Source organism: Mesocricetus auratus, unplaced genomic scaffold (assembly GCF_017639785.1).
Source record: "Mesocricetus auratus isolate SY011 unplaced genomic scaffold, BCM_Maur_2.0 Super-Scaffold_15014, whole genome shotgun sequence".
Lineage (NCBI taxonomy): Eukaryota > Metazoa > Chordata > Mammalia > Rodentia > Cricetidae > Mesocricetus > Mesocricetus auratus.
The window spans coordinates 36,311,789-36,325,444 of record NW_024429186.1 but is presented as its reverse complement, the minus strand read 5'-3'; the positions used below and the strand labels follow the sequence as shown (position 1 = coordinate 36,325,444).

At 49.9% G+C, this 13,656-nt stretch overlaps 1 protein-coding gene across 2 annotated transcripts in view; it reads left to right on the top strand.

Moving 5' to 3' along the window:
* Positions 1–6,259, top strand: part of Galnt16 (polypeptide N-acetylgalactosaminyltransferase 16) — an 85,190-nt gene extending 78,931 nt beyond the window's left edge. The window contains exons 15-16 of one of the 2 annotated variants that reach the window (XR_005876235.1): positions 398–523; positions 4,072–6,259. Coding sequence is in view for 1 of the 2 variants with exons in the window: in XM_040742826.1 (XP_040598760.1) it covers positions 375–523; positions 4,072–4,209 (287 nt within the window). In the remaining variant the exon portion in view is untranslated. Of the gene's footprint in view, positions 1–374; positions 524–4,071 lie in introns of both variants that reach the window. The other variant, XM_040742826.1, reaches the window with a different exon arrangement.
* The last annotated feature ends 7,397 nt before the right edge of the window (positions 6,260–13,656 follow it).

Here is a 13,656-nt window from a genome sequence, read left to right as displayed (position 1 = left end):
AGACCCCATCACGGACCTAGCCAGGTCCTATGTCCTATGTCCAGCACCCCTTGGAGCCTCTTTTTTTTTTTTTTTTGGTTTTTACGAGACAGGGTTTCTCTGTATTGTTTTGGAGGCTGTCGGTCCAGCCCGGCCTCGAACTCACAGAGATCCGCCTGCCTCTGCCTCCCGAGTGCTGGGATTAAAGGCGTGTGCCATCACCACCCGGCGAGGTTCCTCATCTTATTTCATTATGGACATTTTCAAACATGAAGCAAAAATTGGAACTGTAAAATGAATACTCTCCTTTAGCTTTTACAGCTACTCATTATAAGTCTGAAAAAGTTCCCAACTTCTTTGCCTAATCATTTGTCTACCTCTGTATGTCCATCCAGAGCTATTTTTTCCTGTCTTGCAGGCATGGCTATTCAGTGACCACCTCATCCAGCAGCAAGGGAAATGCCTGGCTGCCACCTCTACTTTAATGTCCTCCCCTGGGTCCCCAGTAGCACTGCAAGTTTGCAACCCTAAAGAAGGCAAGCAGGTAAGTCACCACCGTCAGGCACAGATGGCCAACAGCCCCAAGGGACACTGAGCAGGGATGGCAGCCACTGGCCAAGGAGTTCCAACTTGAGGCATGTACTCTCAAATAAGCCTTCTAGAATGAGGATCCAGGGAGCCTCTGGCATCATCTAGGTCCAGCATATCATCTCACTCATGAGCAGACACTGCAGCTAAGTGTTTGTTTAACATTAGTCCTGCCAGTCTGAGGGCAGGAGCAATTTGTCTTGTTAGTGCTGCTTGCCCAGCCCAGTAGTTGTAGACAACAACTACAAAGCTCAAATAAGAGCTAGCTCTGACTCCCAGACTGTGCTGGATGGTTCACGTTGACAATCATGGCACATCCTCCTCTAGCCACCTGATAACATAATTCTCCACTAACCATATTGTACAGTGAGTGAGCCAAGGCTCCCTAGACACAGGCTATCAGCTCCCACACCCTGGGACAGGGTGCAACTAGCTAGGATTTAAACCCAGGTCAGTGTGACTCCTAACCCACATATGTAAGCTGGAACTTAGTAAGAATTTCTTGACTGCTGGCTCACTGGGCATCTGAGGTCTAGACGCGGTGGTTTGCAAACTCACATGAGTAGCCTCAGGTGTGTCCTAGAAAACAGCTCAGGCTTACTTGTGGAAGCAAAAACTGATGCTCAGAAAAATATTATCACAGTAGCTAGTGACAGAGTACTGATCACTAGATTTCTGGAGTCAGCCCCTCCCTTTGCTGCCGCAATCTTCCAGGTTAAAAGGGCTCCCTGCTCCCCAGAGCATGGACTCCAAGACCCAGGCTGCTACACCCCTTCCCTTGTCCACAGGTAACACAGCCTGCTGAAGGTTGTGCAAAGGGTGTGGGGGGGGTGCTGATTCTCAGACTGAGCCTGCAGGCTCTCCTCCCACGCCTCTTCTGCTTGCCCGGGTCAGTTCTCTCTTTAGGGATGAGTGGAAGTTTGCTATTCTGCTCTGGAAAAGCAGCCAGGTTCTCTCCTTTCAGCCTTTGTGTAGGAGAGGCAGGGTGGGAGAGGCGGGGAAGCACTCTGTAGCCTGCTTGCTGGACGATCTGGCCACTTGAGCTAGCTTTCAGCCTACAAGATGCAGCTCGACCTCTGCCCTCTCCTGCAGTGGGCTGGTGTAGTCTGCCCTTCAGCTGGAGCCTCCAATCCCATCCTGAGAGGAAATCCTTGAACCCATGAGCACCTTCTCTACGTTAAGGTCAGAGTTTCTTGGTGCCTGCCTGCCCGGGCAGCCCCCACTCAAACTCTTCTCTGTGAAAGCTCTTTGTGGGGTGTAGAGGTGCTTGCTGCCAATCCCGACAACCTGTGTTTGATCCCCAGGACCCGTATGTCCACAAGCTGCATGCATTGTGTTCCTACAAGCTCTCCTGGTCGCCCGACACACACACACCCAGCGCTCTGGGTGTCATGCCGCCATGGAGGACAAATGAAAGCTCTTTTACTGTCAGTACATTTTGGATTCTGGGCTTTCCTTCCAGGCCCCAAATTGGCCTTGATTCCAACCAAGGCCAGTTGGGCTCCATGTATCCTTGAGGCTCCTGAGCTTTAGACAAGGCACAGTGGAGTCAGCAGGTTCCAGTTCAGCCATTCTCCGGGTTCCTCACTCATGCGCTAATGGGCTGCGGCACTGCCGGAGGAATCTGCAAATAGGGGATAGGAGGGTGCCTGAACCTGCGCTGTCTGCACAGGCTCAGAAGGAAGTGGCCGGGAGCAAGGGTGAGAAGGCGGCCTAGGAGTTCTCCATGTGCAGCAAGAATTCTGCCAGTGGGCTATTCGTTTGCTCATCGCTTCCCCGCGCCAAGGAACGTACAGGTCGTGTGCAAGAGGGAAAGATAAAAGAGGTGGAAGGAGTAGCCCCCACATCATTGAGAGCTAGGTGCCCAGGCCGCACCAAGCCTGAGCCGCCAGGGCCAGGGGAGAGAAGAGGCTGTAGGATTCCCAGCTTGACGTTGTTGGAGGTTTGACCAGTTGACTTAAATGTGAGGGGCTGTCAGAGCAGTCTGGTATCCAAAGAGAAATTGGAAATGCAGGTGCGGTTGTGGTAGCTAAGCCAAATTGTAAATAACCCCATCTCCACAGTTGAGTGCTGCTCATCTCTGTCCCAGTGAGAACACAGGCCATCTCCCTCAGAGCTCTGTGGGCTCCAGCCTCATGGTCCTGAGCTATGTCACCTCTTAGGAACGTAAAGTGGATATAAGAAAAGGGATAATGACTGCCTGGAAGGAACGTAGGCAAGAAACAAAATGTCTGTTGCTATTCAGTCTCCTCCAGATCTTTCAACCGGGGCCTCTAATCCTTCCTCCATGTTCCAGATAACACACCATCCTCTGTCTGTTTCATCTTCTGAAATGTCCTATGGGAACAACTTCCTCCCCCTACCTTGTCAAGCTTGGAAGAAGAAAATTCTAGGATCCCTTTTGTGACTCGACCATAGGAGGACTCGAGTCTCCCGGCCTCGCACACTGCAAAGGCGATGGCCACTTCCCACCTGAGTGTGTGGTGCTGGGACTCAAGATTACAGGTCAGGCCAGGCATGTAGGGTTGCAGGAAGATCAAAGCTGGTTTTCCTGTAAAGAAGAGATCCACCTGGACCAGGGCTCGCTAACTAGGTGCCTGCAGGGAACTGGTGAGGAAGCTGCCGGGCGGAGGGGGGGAATGGGGGGAAGGTCACCACTCGGGAGAGCTGGAGAACGAGAACCCTGCCTTAAAGTAGAGGGCAGGAAGCGCCCCAGCCCAGCCAGCTGATAGAAACCAGGCCTCATCTCCAAAGAGAAGCTGGAAATGCAGATTTTCATGTGATAGCTAAGCTGGGTTTTAAATGACACTATGCGAGTCGAATAAAACACCCCTCTGGGTTGGACACAGCCATGGGCAGTGTTGCTTCCTTTGACCTGTACAGTAACTCTGTGCCATATATACAAGTGAGCACTGCGGAGAGGAGCACTGTCTGTTTTAGATGAGGGGGATAAGGCTGGGAGATGACAGCGCAGTAGCCAGAGTGCTTGCCGCGTAATCACAAGAACCCCAGCCCCCACATAGAAAGCCAGGTTCAGCCTGTAATCTCAGCACTGGGGAGGAGGACCCAGGGGGGTCCCTGGGGCTTGCTGACCAGTCAGTCTAGCTCAGTTAATGAGCTCCATGTTCAGTGAGAGACCCTGTAGAATGATGCAGGAAGACAGTTGCCATGGACCTCTGGCCTCTATGAATGCACACATTCACATAACTGTGCAGGAAATACATACGCATAGTTTTACACACACACACACACATGCATGCACACATGCACTCATGCATGCGCGCGCGTAGATAAATACACGAGTGTGGTGTGTCCTAGGCATGTGCAGTATCATGTGCACATGAAATGAAGATACAAACTACTTTTTGGTCCTGTGCCGGGAATGGGGCTTGCAGCCTTGTGTATGTTGGGTGAGCACTATATTAGCAGGCCCCACCCCCAGCTCACCTAGTGTTATTTTTAATCCTTTTCTTCTTTCTTTTCCTTTTCCCTTCTTCTACCCAGAAATGGAGAAGGAAAGGATCTTTCATCCAGCATTCAGTCAGCGGCCTATGCCTGGAGACAAAGCCTGCCCAGCTGGTGACCAGCAAGTGTCAGGCAGATGCCCAGGCCCAGCAATGGCAACTGCTGCCACACACATGATGGTAGCCCCCAGCCTCCTGTACCCTCTGCATGAGACTTGGGGACCGGAAGGGGTTAGGGTGGGGGAGTGTCAAGCGGGCTGTTTCCCATCTCCTCACATTTCTACTAGATCATCAGTACACGCCCCTACCACGAGTTTCCCCAAAGCTAGTCCAGGGAGGGTGTGGGGGCATGTTCCGTGCCCTCTGTGCCGCCCCCGTCTTGCCCTGGGAGAGGAGATGGTTAGTGTGCAGCTGTCCTGGGCAGAGACTTGGCAGCTGTTCCTGGCCTTTTGTCTTCTCCCTTCTCCCTTGGCCCTTTTGGGGCCCCAGACAGTGGTATGTGGGCCTTCCCCTTGTTGCCCAGCAGGGACAAGGACAGAAAACCTACAGAGGGGCTAGATTGGGCCACAGGGCTAACCTGAGGTCAACACAAGACAGGTGGCAGCAGGTGTGAAGAGGCTGACGGCAGGGGCAGCTCGAGATCGAGGGGTTCGGTCCAGTGGGTGGGTGTGGGAGGGATGCATCCTGGGAGAAGAGGATGGGGACCCGAAGAAGAACAGAGATGGAGAGGCAGCTTGAAGTAGCAGAAAAAAAGCAAGGTCTCTTTCCAGAACATCATCCTGTTCATGCTTTGCTAGCCCTGGGCCCCAAGCCCAACAAAAGCCTGCATCCCTTCTAAGTGGTCGCATTCTTAGCAAAAGGCTGCAGAGGGGCCCGGGCCATTATTTATTAAGCAGACTCTACCTCTGCTTAGCCATATGTCAGGCCAAGACCCCACACTTAGGCCTTTATGGCCAGTTGGTACCCTGTCCCCACTAACTGGCTCCTGGTCATACACCCTGGAATGCCTTCATCTCTGCCACTGTTTTAGACCCCCCCCCCACCTTTGCAAAGGTCTTTGCCTCTGTAAACACAGCATCATGGGGCACAGTGGCTGGCCAATATGGGACCCCCTTTCTGGAGAACAACTATTTCCCAATCAGTAGGAACCAGGTCACCCAGGCTGAACCTCATGCCCAGACCCTTCTCTAGAGGCCAGCTGCCGCAGTGGGTGGTGGTTCTGTCTGTGTAGAGAATTGCCTGCTCTCTCCTGTCTTGTTACTGAGAACACAGAGATCACACATCGGTATCATACTGGAATCCCGGGCCTCTCTCCACCACTGGCTTCCACAGTATAATCTTGGGTCAAAGACTGTTGGTAACCAGAGCTCTTGGGGTCTTCCTCCCAAAACAATACAGCCTAAGGAGGCCACTCTTTCCCCAGGGGCACCCAGTCTTTCTTTCACAGAGCAGACAACCACACATTCATAGGGAATCCTACAGACTCCAGAAAGTCTACAAATCCCCAGAATATTGCATGTGTATGTACAGATGCGATTTCCTAGGTGGGGGTGGAGCCTGGATTTTCCCTGCTTCCTGGTTTCTAAGAGATCTGATCCTCTGCTCGGAATGAACTCTACCACCTATCTGCATCGCTGCCCCAGCAACCTGCCTGCTGGGCCTGTCCTGTCCATCGCCAGGTGTGAGGAGCCAAGTATCTGGTTTGTGGCACCCACTCTGGAAGATTCTCCAGCAGCTTCCTTGCACCTCTGGCTCTCACCAGCACCTTCTCAGCAGTTCTGTGCCAAATACGTGCGCACCCCTGGGCTCAGGGGCCTCTCACCATGGTGACCAAGCTTCGCCAATCCCGTTCCGATGTCTCACACGCTGCTTTCTGCAGAAATGCACTTGGTCCCATGTCCATCTGGGAATCCTCCTGCTGCTGCAGTCCAGGACAGAACTGGGGTCAAGGTAGAGGCTTTCCCCTAGAGACTTGGACTCTGCTCTAGAATAGCCCCTGGAGCTGGGAACCTGGGCCTCTCTCTGCAATGTACAGGCAGCTGCTCAGCCTTGAGAAGACTTCTCCCCGTTTCCTGTGGCTCTGCATTTGTCAGCTGTCCATTGTGGGGACTCAGTCCAACTCTGTTTTTGCTTTTCTTCTTGACCAAAGCATGTGCCACTAAGCTGTCCTGGGGGACACTGTCCTTACGAAACACACCTGAAATAAAACCACTTCTTACATGTCCAAATGTGCCGGTGCCTTGACTTCTGACTTTGCAAACTCCACAGCTGGAGGGGAATCAGGTTCCTATCCCGTAAAAGTGAATTAAACTGAACATGCTCAAGGTGAACCCTCTCGCATAGCTGTGGACAGCTGTTCTGAGGGAAGCCAGCCCGGTGGCCTTGCTACTAGGGCAGGCTGGGACCCAGGAAGCAGTGTTAGGCTGAGCCCAAGTTCCTTGCTTCATCACAAAGGCCCTGTTGGTTGCTTAGAAATAGCAATCCAATGGCTTCTCAGAATAGATATGGTCATCCACCATGCTTACCTTCCAGCAATTCTCCCCTCTTGCCTGGGAGCCATCCTAGTCCCTCAGACCTGCCTTTCACCTGCTCTGTACACAGGAAAGCGTTCAGACATGGTTGTCTTCCTGAATAAAAACAGCAGTGTCGTTCTGTAAGAGTCCCACCACCCTAGACTTGCTTGATCGGGTAGCAGATGCTCTACCTAACAGTTTCCATGGAAACCAATAGACAAACTCCACCATTTCTATGATCAGAAGTTGAGCCTATCCAGATAAAAATAAGTACTGACTTGGTGTGCGTATAAACTGCAGTGGAAATCCCCAGCACTCAGGAGGGAGAGGCAGGTGGATCTCTGTTAGTTGGAGGCCAGCCTGGTCTGCAAAGCAAGTTCCAGGACAACCAGGGCTGTTACAGAGAAATCCTATCTCACACTCCCCCCCCCAATAAACAAACAAACTGCAGTGGACAGACCAGAGTGTTGCTAACAACCCCCTCTGCCACCACACATGTACATACAAACATGCATACTCACATACACACATCTCAGGGCAACTAGCCTGGGATTCTTCAAAATGATTCCTGGGCCTAAAGGGTCTAGAACAAGTATCTGACTGGCTGTGGAGCACTCACGTTGACTACAGTCTGTGGTCCTTGCAGAAGCTCTTGACCAGCCTTCCCTTTGTCTTTCATTCCCTCTGGGAGCCCAGCTAACTACCATTAATTAGTTAGCCCAGTGTCTTAGGTAGGGTTTTATTGCTGTGAAGAAACACCATGACCAAGGCAGCACTTTATTGGGGCTGGCTTAAAGTTCAGAGATTTGGTCCATTGTCATCATGGCAGCAGGCAGGCAGACATGGTACTGGAGAGGTAGCTGAGAGTTCTACATCTAGATTTGCAGGTAACAGGAAGAGACCATGAGCCACTAGGCCTGGCATGAGCTTCTGAAACCTGAAAGCCCACCCCTAGTGACACACATCCTTCAACAAGGCCACACTTCCAATCATGCCCCTCCCATGAGTCAATGGGGGCTATTTTCATTCAGACTACCACACCCAGCTAAGTACTGGCTATTAACCACAGTTCTCACAGAAGCCTGCAGGACCAGCAAGGACTGGGGATATAGGAGCAATATCTGTGCTAGGGTCAGCCTCCTGCTTATCCAACAGAAAACAATTCCTATGTCCTGGGATTTGGATTCAGTTCTTTGTATTTTACCTGTCTGGTTCACAGGCTGGTTTGTTGACTGGCTGCTGAGCTGCAGAGCACAGAACTCAAGTGCTCCCTGCTGACCCGTGCTCCCAGTCACTTGGCTTTGATCCTCTTCCATTTGTTCCCCATTTATACCTGTGACAGCTCTGCTGCCCATCAGGAGGCCTCAGGACTCGTCCACAACCCTGGCTGGGGTGTGGTCCTCTCCACCAGGGGCCAGGAAAGGAAACCTGGAAAGGCCAGAGTTCACAATGTCCCTGTGACCCCACCCAACTGTTGTCTGGTGTTTGTCCCCTGGGTGCGAGTCACATCTGTGTCTGAGTCACAGCTCTTCCAGGAGGGAGGGGACTCTGGCAGCTTCTTCCCTGATAAGAGGACCTCCCTTCCTGGAGCTAAGGTTATGGAGCCCGGGAGAGGTTGTGCTCTACATACATACATACGTATATACGTACACACACACACACACACACACACACACACACACACACACACACACACACACACACAGAAGCCATACCCAACTGTTGTCTGGTGTTTTTTGTGTGTTCTCTGTGCTGGTCTGAGTCACCACTCTTCCAGGAAGGAGGGGGCCCAAGCAGCTTCTCTCATGGTAAAAGGACCTCCCTGCCAGGAGCTCAGTAAAGGCCTGGTCATGGAAAAGCCGAGGGGTTGTGTTCTCTTAACCAGCAGCTGTTGGTACGTAGCCAGTACATACACATATACACATACATGCATACACACACACACACAACCTGCTCTATGCCAGGCTTTTTTGCTAAGGTGGTATTAATAGATTTTCTGCCCCCCCCCAATAATAGGTTTCTCTACTGACAGTAACAGGTTTATTTGAGCAAAGCAACTCCCAGGCGACTAGGTTCTCCAGTCCCATAGATCAAGGCTGGAGAAGCTGTGCCCCCAAACAAAAGCAGGGAGACTTTATAGGTTGTAGGCAAGTGGTGATGATGTGTCCTACACATGCTGACCGCTTTAGGTGAGGACTTGGGTGGCTGCAACTTCAGGGGAGGAAGCTGCAGTAGCTGCTAAGAATGAAGAATGGGGCTTTTTGGCACCTTTGTTTGGAGACTGAGTGTGTGGGATTTGGAGAGAGAGAGACTGGAATGGGGCTTTCTGGGTCATTCAGGGTGAACTGGAGGTTCCAACTGAACAGGTGTGAGTCAATGAGACACTACCCTTCCAAAAATGATTTTCCCTGACAGGTTCAGGTTCCATCCTAGATGATGGTTGCCTTGGACCAAGCTGGGCTCAGTGGTCACCTTGCTGAGTGACCTGGGCATCTTCTGCTGTATACACAACATAGTGGTAACTCCATTCCCACAGGAGGATCTGGAAGAAAGCTGCAGAGGCCAAACCTGAACTAGTGACCATTTCTCCAGGGCTGGATTTTTGTTTGGTTGGTTTTGTTTTGTTTTTCTCTTTTCCTTTAAGGAGGCCTGGGAGACTCTGTGGCTCTGGATGGAGAGAATGGAGGTGAGTAATCCAGAAACCCAAGACACATTTGCTTTCTCCTGGCTCTATGGGCCTCTCCAAGCCCCTCAAGCCATCCTAAAACTAGGCCTGACTTGTGGCCTTTGTCTTTCAATAAAAGCCTTTCAAGGACCACCTGCTCAGTCCCTTGAGGTTCTAGTAAAGGGGTGTGCCTTAGACCAGCTCCCCAGATTCCTCTCTCAATCAGTTGCCCAAGTGATTAGAGACTTCTTTAGAAGCCTTTTGTCCTCTGCATTGAGAGGGAGAACTAGAGGGTTAGGGCCTCAGTATATTTGCTGTGTTTGAGTTTTGTTTGTTTGAGGCAGAGCCTCACTATGTAGTCCTGGCTGTTCTGGAACTTTCTATGTAGACCAAGCTGGTCTCGAACTCACAGAGATCTGCCTGCCTCTGCCTCCCAAAGCTGGGGCTAAAGGCGTGTGCCACCACACCAGGCTGCCTCAGCAAGATTCTGGTGGCATGCTTTTCCGGTTTGATTTGATTTTGATTTTTGTTTGTTTTGTCAAGGTCTCATATAGCCTAAGCTGACCTCAACTTTGCCATGTAGCCAAGGATAACCTTGGACTCTTGCTCCTCTTAGCCTCACTTCCCAAGTGTTGGGGTTACAGGCTGGAGACATAGTACCCCATCTGCCTGCTCCTTTTTGAATAAACTGGTTTGATGACTGAGATAAGTTATGATCTCCCGAGTAGAAGTTATGGGCCACTGCCTGGGGCAGAAGGCTCAGAGCTGTGTGCTGGGGCCTCACACATGCTAAGTAGAGTTCCTGCCATGAGGTTGAGACAGTGATGGTCCTCTGGAGCCAGGGTGGGTGTGAGTCCAGGCTGAGGGCTGCTACTGAGCCCGATACCACATGCCAGCCTTTCTTCCCGAGATCTATGAGTTTTTCCCCACTAGCAGCCACATATGGCCGCCTTGCCTTTAGACAAGCTCCCACCACAAAGACCCATCCATCAAGGAATCGGTGCCACACCACCAGCTTCTGTAAGTTACATGATGAGTCCTTTCTATGGCTCCTTCTCCCAGTGACCTCAGAGATGACCCACTGTTTCCTGGGCATACACTGATGGTCACTCATTTTAACTTTCTCACTCCTCCCTACAATTCTTGGAGGTTACGCCATCCACAAGATAGGAAAGGACTCCCTGAGAGATTAACACATGCGCTCAAGATTACCCAGGGTGGGCTGGAGTGATGGCTCGGTGGTTAAGAGCACCGCTCCTTCCTGCAGAGAACCTGTAAGTTTTGGTTCCCAGCACCCACGTGATGGCTCACAGCCATCTGGAATTCCAATTCCAGAGGATCTGATGCCCTCTTCTGACCTCTATAAGTACTGCATATACATGGTACACAGACAACAGGCAAAATGCTAATATTACACACAAAATGATAAGAAACACAATCTTTAAAATTTCTAAAGCTTGCCTGGTTAACAGGTGAGTTGGTGTTCAGATCCTGAGATTTGGGCCGGCGAAATGGATTAACAGATGAAGGCACTTGTCATCAAACCTGCTGACCTGAACTGTGAGCCCCAGGTCCCACCTAGTGGAAGGGGAGAACCAGCTTCTCCTAATTGTCCTCTGACCTCATACACATGCCACATACACACTGCATGCACACAAACAATAAATTAATGTTTAAAATCACGATAGGCAGTTCAGGCAGGAGGAGTCCTATAAATTCAAGGCCAGTCTGGGCTACAAACCCTACCCTAAAGCAAAGAAAATGAAGCAAAAAATACTGTTTTGACCCAGAATACTCACTTTTTATCATCCTGATTGCTTTTCATGTCTTTGTTCTGAGTTCACATTGACCCTGGAACTTTTGTGCTGTTATCCCCATGTTCAGGACAATGAAACCAACACAAAACTTACACACTTTCACACCGAATATCTTGGAGATGTTGTGAGATTAGGCGACATTTGAAAGTGAACTGAAGTAAATGCATAGAAGGAGACCTGGTACTCAAAGGAAAACCTGGCTCATGGAGGTGGAAATATTTGCCTTGTTCATAGCTGGCCCACCACCAGAGTGTGGCACAGAAAAATTTCATCAGTATTTGTAAATGAATGAACAAATGAATGGATGAGACTCCCGGTAAGGCAAAATGGATCCTTCTAGAAAGTCGTGTACTGGTTAATTTGTTGTCAAGTTAACATAAGCTGGGGTAATCTGGGAAGAGGGAAACTCAATGAGAAAATACCTCCATCTAATTAGCTTGTAGGAGAAGTCTAAGGGGGCATTTTCTTGATTAATGATTGCTGTGGTATCATTAATCCCACTGTGGGCAATTTCCTCTCCTGGACAGGTGGGCCTGGGTTTTATAAGAAAGGAAACTTAGTAAGCCATGGGGAACAAGCCAGAGAGTAGTGTGTTCCTCTATGGTTCCTGCTCTGGTTTCCCTTGATGGTGTAGTGTGAGTATAAGTTCAACAGACCCTTTCCTCCCCAAGCAGTATTTGTTGAGTGTGTTATCATGGAAATAGGAAGCAAGCTAGGATATCTTTCTTGATTCTGACCTTAGCCCCAGACCCAGCTCAGTGTCTGTCGGGAGTCAAAGAGAGAGCATTGATGCTGGCATGGTGATTAACACCTGTAACCCAAGCATCACAGAGCTGAGGCTGGAGGATTGTGAGGTGGAGGGTAGCCTGAGGGTCATAGACTGTCTCACCCTCCTGCCCCCTCTTACAGAGAAAGGCGTGCTTGTCCGTTTTGCAGGTGGAGAAAGCCTGGCAGTGATGGATCCAAGAGATGGACAAGTGATGTAAAATAAGCCAAAGCCTGGCCGGGTGGTGGTGGCGCACGCCTTTAATCCTAGCACTTGGGAGGCAGAGGCAGGTGGATCTCTGTGAGTTCGAGGCTAACCTGGTCTGCAGAGTTAGTTCCAGGATAACCTCACTGTTACACAGAGAAAACCCTGTCTCAAAAAACAAAACAAAGTGCCAAGTACTGCTGGGTGTCATATCTGTGATCCACTGTAATCCTAGTACTTGGGAGGCAGAGGAAGGATGAACCCCCACAAGTTTGAAGCCAACCTGGTCTATAGAATTGAGTTCCAGGATAACTAGAGTTACATAGTGAGACCTTTTCTCAAAAATGAATAAATAAGTGACAGGTGTTTCATGAGGTTCAGCTTCTGGCTGAGGGGACCTACTGGGCGCTCCCTGGCTGTGTGCTCTTTCATCCTAAGTCAGGGTTGTATTAGAGCTGTCTGAACATTTGTTGCTTGTGTTACTCACTGGATTACAAACTCCATGAAGACAGACATATCCACAGCACCTAGTACAGTGCCAGGCACACAGTAAGGTACTCAATAAGTGCCTGCTGGATGAGTGAATGTATAATCACGCATGACAATAAAACCGTGGCTCCTTGATTCTGCGAGTCAGAGTTTGAGGACACATGCCGGTTTGCTCTCGGTTTCCTCTTCTAATTTGTCTATTGACTTGGCTTTTTATGAAATCAGGTGAGGTTTGACCCAGTGCAAATTCTTTTTCATCAAGAGCAGGAGACACAGCATTTGCAAGTTAATGCCAAATCAGCACCTGATTATACAGACAGTGAGTGGGAGCTCTCGGATTACACAGCAGAGAGAGAAGGTGCGGAAAGCCCACATGAGAGCTTCCTCGCTAGTTAGCTGTCTGACATACTAATGAAGTCCTTAAAGGGCCAAGGCAGTGGAGGCCGCAGCTTCCAATTGGGCAAGGCTTCCCTTTAAACTGGCAGTGGAGGGAAGCTCACAGAGGTTTCTCTGCCCAAGCAGGGGCCTTCTGCAAGCTTTAGCCCAGGGCTATGTCTCAGCTCAGGACAGAGAAGTCTCATTTATTTGCATACAAATTGCAAATGTCTATAGTCTCTGCTCAAACAATTTTTAAGTGAAATATTATTGCTTCCCCGAAGGCTATAATTCCTGAGTTTTTCTTGTCAATATTCCTCTCACTTAAGCAGCTACTTACATTGACCCAGATTTTCCATCCCAGGAGGGCACAGGAGGGAAGAAACAGAAAAAGAAAGGGGTGTGAGTGGTGCAGAGAACCCGCCTTTAGGATGCCCAGGACCCAGTCTGGGTACTGATAGCATTAGTTCATCTAATTCTTCAGCAACTCAATGGGTTGGACCTGTGCTCGTCTTCATTTGTAATGACGAAATCCAGACTCAGAGATGTTGTGTGAGTCACCCAAGGTCACACAGCTAGGAAAGGACTGGGCTTGGGATCCAAAGACATCAGACTCCCAGAATTTATTCTTAAACTATACCATCTCTGAAAAACATGCATTTTTTTTACATTTCTTTAAATATTAATCCTGTTAAAATTGTTCACAGTTGTGCTCAGGGTCCTCAACTGTTTTGAAATCTGATCCTGTGGCAAGCTCTCTGGGAGCAGTAAGCGTTTGGGGGATTTAGTGCAAATG